At 44.8% G+C, this 15,158-nt stretch overlaps 1 protein-coding gene across 3 annotated transcripts in view; it reads left to right on the forward strand.

The window, feature by feature from the left end:
• The window catches only part of GALNT16 (polypeptide N-acetylgalactosaminyltransferase 16), a 72,623-nt gene that overhangs the window by 39,813 nt on the left and 17,652 nt on the right, over positions 1 to 15,158 (forward strand). For all 3 annotated transcript variants that reach the window (XM_085062158.1, XM_085062159.1, XM_085062161.1), the window contains exons 3-9: positions 567 to 665; positions 7,067 to 7,134; positions 9,543 to 9,608; positions 10,619 to 10,740; positions 12,794 to 12,881; positions 13,857 to 13,941; positions 14,982 to 15,085. In XM_085062158.1, coding sequence (XP_084918284.1) covers positions 567 to 665; positions 7,067 to 7,134; positions 9,543 to 9,608; positions 10,619 to 10,740; positions 12,794 to 12,881; positions 13,857 to 13,941; positions 14,982 to 15,085 — 632 coding nt within the window. The remainder of the gene's footprint in view (positions 1 to 566; positions 666 to 7,066; positions 7,135 to 9,542; positions 9,609 to 10,618; positions 10,741 to 12,793; positions 12,882 to 13,856; positions 13,942 to 14,981; positions 15,086 to 15,158) is intronic.

The raw sequence follows: 15,158 nt of genomic DNA on the forward strand, positions 1-15,158 counted from the left end.
TATGTATATACCTAACATTACAAAGTCAGATGAGAAGATTGAAGGAATTGCTCTTCATTGCCAGCGGTGCTATTAGTGTTGAGCCTCAGCAGCTCCCCAGGGCAGATCACAGCACTAGCTGTTCTTTTCCTTTCTGTAAAGTTTAGTGTCCAAAGAATTTGAAGTGCTTTATACAGCAATTCCTGTGTGTACCAGCTCCATGCATCCTTAGCATGTGCCTGTCCTGTGTGTGAATATACAAGATTTTATGTGAATCACAGGTAAATCGAAGGACAAGAGTCCACAATATTGAAACTTAGTTCACTATAAGACCCATGTGGCCTCTTTAGCATGCAGCTTTGTGAGCTTAGGTATCACAGCCTCCAAACTTTGCCTTTCAAAAGGCACAGTTCTTTTTAAGCTCTGCCGGCCTTGATGCAGGAGCTGCTGAGACCTGCCTTGCTGCAGCTCAACTGTGCTGATTCTGATTTTAGCATATTACTCTCTTTTTTGAAATTCCAGGTAGGCTGCTGTAATGGCTACTGCTGGTTATGTTTGGCTTACACTTCTGCTCTCCTGTGCTGCAGGTGCACTTCTGTACACTATGACACTGACTTGCCAGCCACCAGTCTCATCATCACCTTCCACAATGAGGCGCGATCTACCCTGCTCCGCACGGTGAAGAGGTGAGTTCAGCTGGGCTGCTGCGCCTGGGTGGTGGAGTCTGGAAGTGCTCTGGTGGAAAATCAGGCATTTTCCAGCAGTTAGACAAGCAGGGTGGCTGCAGTTCCCCAAGTGATAGTGTTTTACTCTCGAGCTGGCCCACTAGGACAGGCCAGGGGCTTGGATTGGCATTGTGGGCATATCTTCAAGGGTAGAACATATCTGCAATTAGGCAGTGTATATCTCTGATTGGAGGGATCATGAGCTGCAAGAAAGGCTAGCTGGGCTTGCATCCACAGGTGAGAACAGTCTGTATGAGCTTGGTTTGGAAGAATGAAGGGGGAACCAAAGAGAACACTGTGTGTTGCTAGGTGCAGCTGAAGAATGGAGGCTTGGGAGGGACTATGTTCAATAAATGGAAATAAGCAGCCAGCTCCCTGCTAGGGCATGTGTTACAGGAGCTGAGGCTGGCTCAGTGTGGGCAGGGGCACAGCTTGCAAGTCTTTCAAGCACAAAGTGGTGAGCAAGTCTCATGGAGGCCAAGCCTTTGCTCAGAGTCCCTTGCTGGTAAACAGTTGCTGGACCTGATGGCCCACCAGGTGCTCCCTGGGGCGTTGCACACAGACCCTGCTGAGCCTGCAGGACGCTTGCTATCTTGTACCAATGTCTCTTCATATCTGAGTATCAGCAGTGGCCAAATCTAACGAAGTAAATAGGTGTCATAGGGCCTGTCAGCATCCCCAGGTAGATGGAAGCTTGCAGTCTATACCACAAAGCAATGGTCCAGCTGCTCCTTTACTGCCCTCTTCCATCACCACCACAGAACCCAGGGAGGCTCTTTTCCTTTTAGTTTCCACAGAAAATATGCCCTCTGCCTTCTCTGACTTAAGTAATTTCTCAAATGGTTTCTGAAGTCCACAGGCAGGCCCTGGAACAGCCTGTTGAGGCTGAAGGACAAGTGAATTGTCTGTGTGGAAGGTTGAGCTGCTGGTATCACTAACGGGAATGCATTATTCATCACTGCCACTTCTTCCCTTGACAGGTCCTACGGACTTAAGGAAATGTGCTATGTGAATAAAGAACAGGCTTTTTCAAGTTGGCCTCATGTCTAGAAGGCTGGGTTTCTGCCTGCCAAGTTTGGTGCTACTGTGTTTCCAGAGACCTGTATTTTGCATTAACACTTTTTGTCTTTTTATTTCTATAATTTCATTTTCATTTGAACCATACAATGAGTTCTACAGAGTCACTGTCCAGAAAACAAGCAGACTTGTTTGGAATCATGATGCTGCTAGGGCAGCTGGAGGAGATTTCTGCCATTTCAGTCATAGGTCAGACAGTAAATAGTTAGGTGCTGAGAAACCATGGTAGTAAGAAAATTTCAAGGCAGGCAATTAAATAGCCAGATACCATGATAGTTCAAATGAGGAGAAAGTGATATTCAGAGCAGAGTGTTACACAGAGAGATAAATTGATATCCAGATCCTATGGAAGTGATGTGTACTAATGAACAGGTGAGTGTCACTGATGCCCAAACAAGCCAGGCTTTCTCAAAGCGAGGTCAACTGGAGTCGCTGCTCAGGGTTGTCTCTGGTGAGTTTTTAGTATCTCCAAGGACAAAGACTCAGCAAACTCTCTGAGCATTTTTTTTCTCAAGACTAAACAATCCCAACTCTTCCAACCTCACCTTGTATGTCTGATCCTGCAGTCTCTTAATTATCTTAGTGGTCCTTCACTCAGCCTGCTTCAGCATGTCCCACTTTCTCTTGTCCTGGAAAGCCCAGAGCTGGACACAGCACTTAAGATGTGATATTACCAGTCTCTCCGATGAGTATTCCTACAACCAGAGCCCCCAACAAAGACCTTGAAAAATGATGGGCCATCTGTTCAGATTGGTCCTTGCAATCCTGCTGCCACTGGAGGAGTGCTGTTGTGAGGAACTGGTGGCACTTTGCTGTGGTATGGTGGATGGAATTTTCTCGCAGACCTTTGGCTACAGCTGGAGTCTTCACTGCCAGATGTTTTACAGCCAATGCATGTGATGGATTTTCTCCTTCCTTAAATCATGTCAGAAGTGTCAATAATTTATCACTATCTCATGAGATATCCCAAAGACCGAGTTTTTGGGCTCTTCAGTATTTGCAGTGCCACACAACCAAGCATTGGCTGGTAGTCTTGTCTTTGAGCACAGAAGGATTGACAACCATACACACAGAGGGAAAGGCTGAAGTCATAGCTGCACTGCTAGAAGAGGCATAGGCATAAGTCTGACTTACAGGTTGACACTGATCTTACAGAGGGATTTGAAGACTTTACAGCTCTCTTCAGGGCCTCTTCTGTAAGCTGAGAGTTCCATTTTTCAGCGAAACTCATCTGAATGTGCCAGGCTGAATTACTGCTGTGACTGTAGTTGTTGCTCAAGTCATATACGCAGTCAGTGCACCAGTGCTATGTAATTACTGTGCATCCCTGGCACTTTGGGATAAGTCAAGTATCAAAGCGATAGAACTGTTCTGTTCTGTTGCGTTTATGACCTGGCTGTGAGTCTGCAGAGGACCACAGTGATATTAAGCAACAGGAAGCATAAAATTGCACTGCCTGCTTACCTGCTGACTGGTCCAGCTTGCAGCTTGTCATTATTTCTGTATCTGTAAATGCTTTTTTAAACCAGGTAGAGCATGATTATGTAGAAAATTAGAATGAACCACTTGAGATGCATCTAGTGAAAGTTAAATATGAGTCTGCTGTTACTATGGGCCTTTCCCCAATTTCAGTTATCATAATTACACTGTGAGGATGCTATAAGAGAAATGGGTGTTAAAGAGGAAAACTGATGGAAATGAGCAGCATTAAAAGCAAAATTTTCCATGTCTGTAAACATTTTTAGAGGCCTAATCTTTTGAGATTAGTAGAATATGTATTACCAGTTGAAGTTTTCATACATGAGATCTTTACAGGTGTGGCTTTTGAGTGTCTGAATTTGGGCAGTCAGAAGCCAGCTGTAAGACTTTGGGAAATTCTAGAATGAAACAAATGAAAAGGGTACTGGGATTGAACTGATCTTAAGCCCAGAGGGAGCCCAAATGCACTCCCCTGAGCCAGATACTGCCAGGTCACTCAGCAGAGTGGCAATGCTGGTACCAAAAGATCTTGGGAATTGACCCAGGGATGATACTCCTGCATTACAGGCTTATTTCTGGATGATTTAAACGTGGCAGCTGTAGAGGCCAGATCCTGATCTGAATATCTTTCTTACTAACCCCACATGCAAGTGTGACCATAGGGACTTAAATGCCTCTGGCAACTCAGCAGTTACAAGGTTCTCCCTCCTGTCTCTGGCATCTCTGCTGCTGGGTGGAAGCAACAGGAACACTGTGCTGTTGTTGCTCCTTGAGGAGGGAGAAATGTTTGTGTATGAGGGAGAGGGGGAGATAGAGGAGTGACTGTGAGGAGGAATAACTTATTCCCTCAAGCACCCTGTTGCTTGTCCCTCCTGGTCTCCAGAGGCAGCATGGGCTGCATACCTGCCTTCTAGTGTGGGCTCCAGCAATATGTTTTCAGTGTAGAGGGAGACAACTGGTTAAAAATATCCAGCAAGAGACTAAGAAGGGGAATAGGGAAAAAAAACAAAGGGGGAAATGGGCTATCAGACAAAACCTGTGAACGTGCCAGTTCAAATAGCTTGTTGCCGGCATCCTCAGTCCTGCAGGAGATGTGTGTCAGTCAAGAGCTGCTTGCCTTCTTTGATCTTTTTTCCTTTCTAGGACATAGCTGTCATTCTCAAATCAGTCACTTGCTTGGCATACTGTTCTCCTTCAGAAACAGCTGTCACTCAAAAGGCATTTTGTGTGATTGATGTCTATGCATGATTAGTCATTAAGCAATACCATCACTTCTGCTGCCATGACCATTCTTGCAGAAGAAAAAGTCAATTGCTTTGTTGTTTGGTCCCTCTCTTTCTCTTTCTGGTTTCAGTCACTATTGCAGGGACTGCTTGGTTTTGGTGCAAATGTAAAGGTGAATTGTCAGGCTTTAAGTCAGTGGATTTGAACAGCTGTCAGTGGTTCAGTCCCTATGCACAGAGCCTGTAAAAATTCTGATTAAGAGGATGCTGTTGTAATGCTAGAGCATTTGGTGTAACATCTCATTACAACAACAATTTAAATAATGGCAAAAAAGGATATTATTTCAGAGCAAAGGGGAAAAGAGATGTTTTTCTGCTAACATCCACAATAAACAAGATTATCTGTGAACTGAGGGGGGATGAGCAGAGGAGAGAAACTCATTGGCAGTCCTGATGTCATGTCATGCAAGGAGAGTAAGGGCTCTGATACTGAAAGAAGAAGGAAGCTGTGAGAAAAGGCAAAGTAGGCAGGGAATCCATGAGATGAAGTGGGGAGCAGTCCATTTTTCTGCTGTGAAAGGCAATTGTCATTTGGATTTTGGAATTCTAGTAATAAATTTTCTGCCTAGAAGTGATTGTCATGGCAGTCTCTGCACATCAGTGAAGGGAAATATTAGGATTACTGTGCTCCTTATCAAAAAGAATGGCAAGACAAAGTGCAAAGACAATTAAGTACCTTTCCCAAGGATCCCCAGCAAGTTATTGCAGAGCTGAGAGAAGAATGGGGCACTGTACAATGAGCTGTGAACTCCTCAAGGGATGTGTTTTCTCTGCTGGAGAATCAGTGGACAGGTGAAGAAGAGAGAACAAAATGGTTTTTTTTCCCCAGTTATGTTGAGTTTAAAGACCTGAAACTTGTGGAGAAAATGTGAGCATTGTCAACAGTCAGGCTAGTGGGAGAAGCTGTAGAATGCCATTTTACAGCCATTATACTGCAGCATATCTGGGTTGTTTTGCATTGTGTTTGCACAGACAAAAATTTCAGCAGGGCAACCTTGTCTGTAAAATATGCAGATGATGGCAGTGCTGGGAGAAGCTGCACTTAGAATGGCAGAGGAACATCCCCCTCACCTCCCACCCCACCATACTACAGGATCCAGAGAGGTATGAGCCAAGAGAAGCAAATGAGATTTAGCTTTGGAAAATGCAAGCTCAGTCATCTAGGGACATGTAAGTTCAAAACACAAATACTATCAGAGGCATATAAAGCAGTGTGAATCTGAAACAGAGTGGGATGTGATACTGAGCAGCAGAACAGTCAGAACTTTGCTGTGTGAGAAAGCAGAAAACTCTTCCAAACTTTGGAAACTTCGGCTCTGTATGCAAAGCCATCAGTGATGTTACTTAAGAAGATGGTAATTTGTTTCTCTACAGCTTCATTCCTGGGAGTAGGAGATTATTCTTGTTGTCTATTATTTATGTTGTTTTATATTTCCTATATAAAACAGCAACAACAAAATCCAAAAGAGAAAAAAACCCGAAATTTTTCTCCAGTATTGCACAGAACAGTAGGTGCCACTGAAATGAGACAGGTTGCTAGAACTAGGAGGACCATGTTTGCTGCTGTTTTTAGTATTAAAATTTGCATTGCTGCACTCTTCATTGGACTGCCTAAGCATCACTGAGCAACCTTGTTGAAGTTAATGAGAACCTGCCTATGCATAGAGACATTGGAGGAGGCTTGAAGGGGGAATATACTGTGTGATGGTAGTAAAGCCAAGTGAAAGACATGAAGAAGCTCGTGGAAAATGAGTTCAAGCATTTTAAACAAATGAGGCTGATAAAGAGGTCAGAATCAAACTGTTCAAGACTCCAGGGTACCAGAGTGCTTTGACCTCTGAGGAGGGCAGAAGCTTTTATCTACTCTCCTTGTGTGTGTCCTGCAGATACAAACTCACTGCAGACCCGAGGGTATTACATGGTGTGGTACAACCAACCTGAGAAAAGGGGATGCTTTCAGCAAGTGTGGTGCTGGTTTGAAAGACAGACATGTAACAAGCAAAAGGTGGGGGGAAATCCAAATCCAGAATATTTGCAATATTTCCTTCCAGAGAAAGGAATTGGTGAGAAAGCCTGAGCAGGTCTCACCTGTTGCATTGAGATAGAGCTCCTTACTGGGGAGAGTGGCAGCTCTTTCTGCTCCCCAGCAGTGATGAATTTTGCACAGAGCCTGGCAGATGGGAGTGGCCATCGAGCTGCCTTGGGGCAGGTGGTGCTCTCCATTTCACCTCTGTTTAGAGGCAGAGAGCATTCTGTGCTAGCTGTCCTCAGGCAAGTCCACACTCAGCTCCTGGCTGTGGGTTCTTGTAAGGTCTGGCTGAGATGCCATAGCTCTCTGGGATATTCTCACTTGCAGTTTGGCTCCTCCCAATGAATGCTGTTACAAGGGCAAGGTCACTGCTTTCACTTTACTGGAGTTTGGTATTCCTGCTGTAATACGTAGCACAGCAGATTTCTATCAGTCCTAATGTTGTTGTTATTATGGCAGCTCACAAAGTGTCTTTTCCTCCCTTGTCCTTGCAGTGTTCTGAACCGCACCCCTCCCAGTCTCATCCAGGAGATCATTTTGGTAGATGACTGCAGCTCAGATCGTAAGTTTGGACCTATTTCCTTTACACTTATTTCTTCTCTTCTGTTTTTCCACTTTTTCCTTGCTCTGTTGAGTCCCCCTCCCTCACACATTCCCTCTTGTATGCAGGAGAAAAAGAAAAGAAAGTCTTTCTGTGTTTAATGTGCATGGCAGAGGCCAGAACTTCTTCCTCTCTATTTTTTTCCTTTGGGTCTTCCTTTTCTGTCAGCGTGGCAGTTTTTGCTTGGTTGCCAGAGATCTCTGTCAAGTTTCATGATGCACCATTAGGTGAGCTGTTTAGCACAGATATGTATGTGGCAGTGGTGTACAGGAGCAGAGCAGGTAATTACAGACCGAGAGACAGGAAGAGGATGCAGTGGAGCCTGCAGAGAATTGCTGCCTGGGGTCCTGCAGGCAGGCCAAGACAAGGCTGTCTGTCTGCCTCCATGTGTCTAGGATCCCAGGTGTGCCTGTGGGAAGCTGTGGAAGATCTACTGCTTTGGACATGACCATACCTTCTTCTGCAGCTTGGCACAGGGAGTGTCTACTGCATGAGTTCCACCAGACCTGCCAACTGGAGGCTCTGGAGTCTTTCCATCTGTACAGTTGCTCCTGCTCCTGGCTGTTGTGTTGTGAGGTGGTGGGGATGGAAGATTTCTTGCTTCTCCCATAATGTGTTCTAGATTCAAGGACAATCTAGTTATGTACCATTTATAACAATTGATAATTACTCCTCCAGAACACTTTACAGATAGCTGCGAATACCCACCTTGGCCTACTGAGGTAAGGAAGTAATGCTATTTTGGTTTTGCAGCTAAATACTTATGGAGCTTTGGCCACAAAAAAACTTTAAAATGGTGGATTCTGAAATGAAGGGTTTAAGTTTCTGAGGGCCTTGCAGTATGATCTGAATAAGTACCTAGCTGTGCTCAGCTGTTTTAAGTTCAGTGTTTCTGAGCGCTTCCAACAAACAATCCTAAGTGTTCCACATTCTGCACCTAAAAATTCAGTTCTCAATGGGCAAAGTGCTCCAGATCAACACTGATGAATTTCTGGTACCTGTTCTGCACAGGGTTCAACCAGAAACTCTCATTTATGCTCCTCAGTAAATAGAAAGATTTTTTAAAAGCTCCATCCTATCACAGCTATTTTTTCACTGGCAGCTGGGTATTTGTGGATATGGCCACTTCCCTGAGGCACTTCAGCACATTTGAGGTCTGACACTGCTTTAATACCTGCCTCAGTTTCTCCAAATATACTGAGAGTCTGTCATCTCTGTCAAGTAGCTACTGGCAGTGATGTGCTCCACTCCTGCAGAGTGAAAGACTTAATAAGGATTCTCATTTCTGAAGTTGTGACTTGGCCAAGATAAGAGCATTGCCTTCCCCTGTAGCAGAGGTCCAGCAAAATCTTGATGCTCTGGAATTCAGAGCACCTGCCACTTCTCTTGGATGATGCAGCATCTGCCAAAATTCTGACATAAGAGCAGTACTTTAGATTGCACATATCCTTGAGAGTGGAAATGCTTGTACAAGAACGTGCTAAGAGGTGCACTCTGGCTAAGGGCCTTTGTGTTCTCTCCAGAGTGCTCTGTCTGTGGGAAGATGACAGCACGAAGGAGGTGGCATGAGATATGAAAAGGAATATGGAATAAACATGGAAACTGGGGTGAATTTGATGGAGTGAGAAAAAAGAGCAAGTCAGAAATTGCTGTTCCTATGACCTCTGCTAGGGCAGGAATAGAGAGAGGATGACAGAGAGCTAAAGACTCGGTGGTCATTGGTACCTGGACTGGAGCAGGTAACTGTCCCTCTCCCTCATCTTCCCTAGCTAATATAAATGAGGGATGCCAGGAGTTTCTGGCAAGTTGCTAGCAAAGCCCTCAGTCAGGCATCCATGTGTGAATGTGATGGTGTCTCCAAGGAAGCAGGGTCACATCCCAGTGGCCTTCATTAAGTAAAATCAAGCAGAAACTGCCATGAGAGCAAATGGCAGGAAATGCCCAGATGAGGCACTGAGGGCAAAGAGAGCAGATAAGATCACTTCATGTTACAGAACTCTTTTTTCCTTGGCACCTTGGTGATTTGCAGTCCCGGTTCCCTGTGTTCCCTCCATTTCATTAGTGCCCAGTGCCATGCTGCCAGCACATGCCCCATTGTTCTTGTGAAATGCTGAGCAGGGGAGATGGAGGCCTAGCTGCTCGGAGAATTGGGAAACACGGGCTCAGCTGCCTGAGAAGGACAGCAAGCAGGCAGTTCTCTTCTGTGTATTCTTTAGACAGCAAGATTAGTGCCATCAGGTTGATGTGATTTTAAGTGAAAGCAGAATTTCCCCTCCCATGGAGAAGCAGGAGGACAGTTAATTTGGGCTCTCTGTTGAAACCAAATAATTCATGCATGTATCCCAAATGTCTTTTTTGCCTTCCCTAAGCTGAGGACTGCCAGCTCCTTACCAAGATCCCAAAGGTCAAGTGTCTACGAAACACCCGTCGAGAAGGTGAGTATGGAAAGCTTTCCAAGTACAGAGATTTTTTCTACATGACCCTGTTTTCCTGCCAGCTGATTACATGTTGTTTCTTAGAGTTTGTTTTTCCATGTAAGCATTTGGAAGCTCTGTGGAGGAAGAGCGTGGCTTATCAGCTCTCAGGCTTCAGGGGTCTCATTTAATACTTCAATAATGAGAAGGCCCTGGCTGGAACAAAAACCACATTTTAAGATCTTTATAAATAAAGATGCAGATGTAAGTCTTGTCCTTTTAAACTCAAGCTAACTAACAAGCTGTGTAGGAGACGTGGGAGTAGGAAAAACAATCACATATCTATCATAAAGAGATAAAATTAAGGAAAGCTTTTTTTCCTGTATCTCCTATGTGCATAAATGGTAACTCTGACTTTCCCAAATGCTCTTTAGTTTGACTCACATGTGCTGGCTTTTATCTAGAGCTGTCAGTGCACAGCAGGTCTGGAGCAAGGATCTAGAAGGAGAGACAGGAATCACTGTTTAGTTCACAAAGAGCATCCCACATAGTGGGATGGTCTGTAAGAAAGTAAGGAGTCATCTGAGAGCCAGGCTGATATCTCTGCAGGGTGGAATAAAGGACTGACGGGAATAAAGCAGATAAGCAGTAAGGAAGGCAAGAAGCAGAGAGCAGAATTTGGCCATGGGGAATTGGTGAGGGGGGCAGTAGGGTGCTCAATGGGAGAGACAGCAAGCAGGCAGCAGCCAGGTATCTGTGGGGAGGGCTGGAAGGGAAGAGCAAGGAGCCAGGTGAAAGTTCTGTGTCTCAGAAGTGACAGGAGAGGACATTCATTGTATGCTAGGAGGGCTCATCTGACTGCCCCAGGGGATGCCCTGCTAAAGCTGCTCTCTGCTTCTGATGGAGATGTGATATGGGAGAATCACCCGCTCTTCCCCTTTAATGGCCACACAAAGTATGTTTTCTGAAGGAGGCTCAACTGTTTCCCTACCCAACCTTGCTGCTCCTTTGCTGTCTTTTCGTCCTTGTAGGCCTGATTCGCTCTCGGGTGCGAGGAGCTGAAGTGGCAACTGCTGACATCCTCACCTTCTTGGACAGTCACTGCGAAGTCAACAGCGAGTGGCTGCAGCCAATGCTTCAGAGGGTGAAAGAGGTGAGCACCATGTCCTGCTGTGGGGTGGATGGAGCTGGCCTGTCCTGTGCTGGTGGATCTTCTGCCCTCACATGCCATCAGCAGGGCTGGTGAGGACAAGGCCTGCAAGGTGCTCCTCAGCCAGGCTGCTACAGAGGAAGGTACAGGCTGAGCTGGATGGGCAAGAGATCCCTGATGGGATTCTACCTTCTGCCAGCATGACAAGGCAGGAGGTGCAGAGTGATGGGATGCAATGGTGAATGCTGGAACCACCAATTTGTACCTTGTCTCCTGCAGGCATTGTGCTTCCTAGTCCTGTTCAGCTGTATGTAGGACAGGCACTTGGTCAGCATACACTGTGCAACTTTCCCATGGTTTCCATCTCCTTTCTTGTTGCTGGACACTCCCCTCTGCCTTGTCACTGCCAAAATTTTCCTTCCAATAATGTTCCCACTGAGCTGCCAACATACATCACCTGCATGTGGGCAGCTTCTGAGCACAGAGAAGCTGCCTGTGAGTGCATGGATGTCCCTTTGATGGTTCACTTGGCAAAGGATTGATGTAAGGCTGGAATAACGAAAATGAGGTGGAAATATTAGCAGCTGTCACCCTGACTGCACTGTAGGGCTGGAGTGGGGAGACCATACAGCTCTGCTGTAAGAAAAGGCAGGGGAGACGTGATGGGAGAAGCCATGTTTGCAAATGGATATGATTGTTCCCCTCTGAAAGGAGGATCCCATGAAGTAATGGGCCTCAGGAGAAGGGGTGGAGGCTTTAATGATGCTTTGTAAGCATGTCTGATTAGCTTTATATGAAGGAGCAGAAGAAGGTGAAACTTCAGGATTGATGAATTAAAAGCTACTGCTTTTTATTCCTGTTCAATAAATTCTCTGACTCAGAAGCCCATAAATGTTTACTTTACTATTGATCTTTAAGTCAAACTGCTGCACCAACATAGGGGTCCCTAAGCAGAAAGAACCTCACTCATTTCTTTAGGGAAGGATCTAAATTGCAAAAGTCTGGGAGCTGACTCTAGTATACAAATTTTTTAGTGAGCAGATTTCAAGTCAATCTATTTCTGACCAATTTTCTACATTCCTGATGGGCATCCTAGTTCCAATTTCAGTCTTGCCATAGCCAGTCCTGGCACTTACTGGTTGGAGTAGGGGGTGGCACACCAGGCTGCCAGGTGGGTGCTGGGGGGCTCAAGATGGGCAGACACACTCTCATTAAGCAGCCATCACAGCTCTGAGGGGAAAAAACATGAATGATAGCTCTTACCAAGGATGTCCCATCCTGGCCAAGTGTTCTACATCATGAGGAACTATTGCTAGGCACAAAATGAAGGTTTGACAGGAAAGGCAGGGAAGCTGGCAGCTGTCCAATAACAAGCTGCTGTTTCTAGCACTGCCAGCTCAGTTTCATTTTATATGTCAGCTGTCACAATGCTCTCTTTAATGCCCTGTCTCATGATGTTGAAAAGTTGTTTAACTTCTACTTACTAAAAGGATTGTGAAGGAAAACTATAAATATCTATATGCCTTAGTGGCAATAGTTACAATATCTTTATATTATAATATATACACTGCATCATATGTATTATAATGTTTGCACTATCAATCTTAAATGTGGGGTCCTGATTCATAGTACTTCTCAGGAAGATGTTTTATTAGGGGGTTGATAATTTCTAGGCTGATAATAATGAGTTAATTCAAGGATGGCTGAGCAGAAGGTATGCCGTTGATAGATATCAAAAGCAAGCACAAAACCCTTGGGACAGTGATTCATGCCCTGTGACTTGGGCAGGAAGTAAAGAGCTGTTTCTTAGCAGCATTCGTAAGTGTTGGAGTCTGACTCCATTCTCCACATCCATGAAGTGCAGCTGGCTAGTACCCACAATCTCCATGTTTGGATGTAGTGGCCACAGATCCCTTGCACAGCTAGCAGAATCATATTGGAGAAACCAGACAAAGATTTACTTGTGCAACTTTGTGTTTCCTGATCTCTGGCAGCTTTGCCGGACATTCAAGAAAAGCCTGACTCTTTTTTTCCCCTCTGTCTCTCTCTCCCTGAGGATTATACCCGAGTGGTGAGTCCAATCATTGATGTTATCAGCCTGGATAATTTTGCCTACTTGGCAGCATCAGCAGATTTGAGGGGAGGTAAGTACAATGAATGGCTTATGTAAGTTAGACCTGAGGGATGTTGCATGAAAAATAAATTGTGTTCTCTTCAGCTTTCCAGGAAAACAGAGTGATGATCTTTCCTGATGGGTTACCTGTCCCTTTTTCTTTGCAACTTGCAAAGTCAGATCTTTTGAAGAGTTAGAACAAAACGTAGCTCGTATTTTCCTCTTGAACTTGGATCACTTTCATAACATTTAGCAATTTCAGGACTTAGTTAATTGATTAAATACCTCACCATGTCCTCACTATGCTACATGTATACTGGAGTCTGACAGGCACTTCCAGTTGCCGCTTTGATCTGCCAGGCTGTTTCGTGGCATCTTCTGAAAAACATTTTCACCTCTCTCCTCACAGCTGTAACTCCCACAGCTGTACCTGTGTTCACCTCCCTTCCTGGTGCCCTTCTACATCTTTTATGGCTGGGGCTTGCTTCTGCACTGCTTGCCAGCCAAAGGCTACCTGTTCTTTGGCTACTCTTAACAATGGTATAAAGTTAGCAGCTGTGCTGTGCTCTACTGTCCAGCACAGGCCATTGATAAGTACACAGTACTTGAAAGACATGGTGGTTACAGTGATCTGCAGGCCTTTGTTCCCAGAATATATCACATCCCACAGGTTCTTTATTAAAACCTCATAACTTTGGCAGACAGGGTTTGCCTTTGGTAAGACAAACTGGCCAAAATACAATTACATCTCAGAATGACAACAGTCTCCTGAAGATGTGGAGTGAAACAGAGGAGAGATCTGTAATGCTAAGGAATGATGGTGCCAATGCAGAAGTTGGTGAGGTCTACATTAGAACAGGCTATTGCTATTTTGGGTAGGCTGTGAGGGAGGTTAGGGAAGGAACATAGGGGTAGCCTGTCATATAATGGTGGAGATTATCACTGAAGCTAGTAGCACTGTTTTTACAATAATGAAACCAATTTGGCATGTCTTTTTCCTTTTCAGGGTTTGACTGGAGCCTTCACTTTAAGTGGGAACAGATTCCTATAGAGCAGAAGATGTCCAGAACAGACCCAACTCAGTCTATAAGGTGACTGTCTCTGATGGACAGGGTACACTCCTCCAAGTGCCTTTACCAAGCCTTCACCAAGGTGGCAAGGAGGGCACAGGGACTGCCTTGCTGGGTGTGAAATGCCACAGTGTGCACTTGTTGATGACAAACTCTTCATGTTATTTTCTGTATACACTGAGGTCTATACCGTAAGTGTGAGGGTATTGCTCTCTGAATATTGTAAGAATAGCAATTATATACTGCCATGCATTATACCTCTCCAAGCCATCTCTTCTATATGTTTGTTCTTGTGGTCTCCCTAACTGAACACTCTGAATGCCTCCGAAATCCCTTTGGGGTTTTTTAATTACCTCCATGTTTCAGATGAAAACTTAGGAGTGAAACAGATAAACAGTCATTCAGCATGTTTAAGACAGATTAGAGAACTGAATCTTACCTAGTTATGTGGGCATAGAATTACTCTCGCCTACTAAATCTGCATGTCCACAGACAAAAGAGATTCTGTTGGCTGGAACAGTTGTTGCCAGCCTCACCGCAGGGTGCATGGCTCTGAGACATGTAGAATGTAACAAATCATGGTAAGTCACAGTGCCTGTCTGTATAGGCAGACAGCTCCCTATTTGTAATGTAAAAAGTATCATTTAATTCTTCTGTGTAATTTGTGAGCCTCTGTTTTGCACTGCAGAAGCAACCAGCTTGCAAACAGCAGAGCAGTACAGGCAGCAGCCTGTCACACCATGTCTAATTGGTGAACACAGTCATCAAACAGTGCCCGTCATTCCTTCACACTGTGTGTATTTGTATAAATGCAAAAGACACAGCATTACTCTTGTAGTGCTTGCAAGACCATCTAACAAAGGCAAGAGGATGGTCTACTAAGGGGCATCTCAGAAACCTGCTGCAGGCCCACATTTCAGATCTACTATTTTTCTCTTTTAAATGAGGTATGATTTGTGAGGCATGGACAAGTTATCTGCCCTTTAAAATTAGGTTTGTGGTGCTACTTCAAAATTAGGTTTGTGTGATTATTTTGTCTGGATTTCTGTTTTCTCTTCCAGGACCCCTGTCATAGCAGGAGGCATCTTTGTGATTGACAAGTCCTGGTTTAACCACCTGGGAAAATATGATACCCAAATGGACATCTGGGGAGGAGAAAATTTTGGTAAGTTTAGGATGTTTCAAGGGAATGACATGCTAATGCAGAACTACTTCCCAGTCTTCATGGCTCACCAGAA

Source organism: Lichenostomus cassidix, chromosome 5 (assembly GCF_008360975.1).
Source record: "Lichenostomus cassidix isolate B80296 chromosome 5, HeHo_3.0, whole genome shotgun sequence".
Lineage (NCBI taxonomy): Eukaryota > Metazoa > Chordata > Aves > Passeriformes > Meliphagidae > Lichenostomus > Lichenostomus cassidix.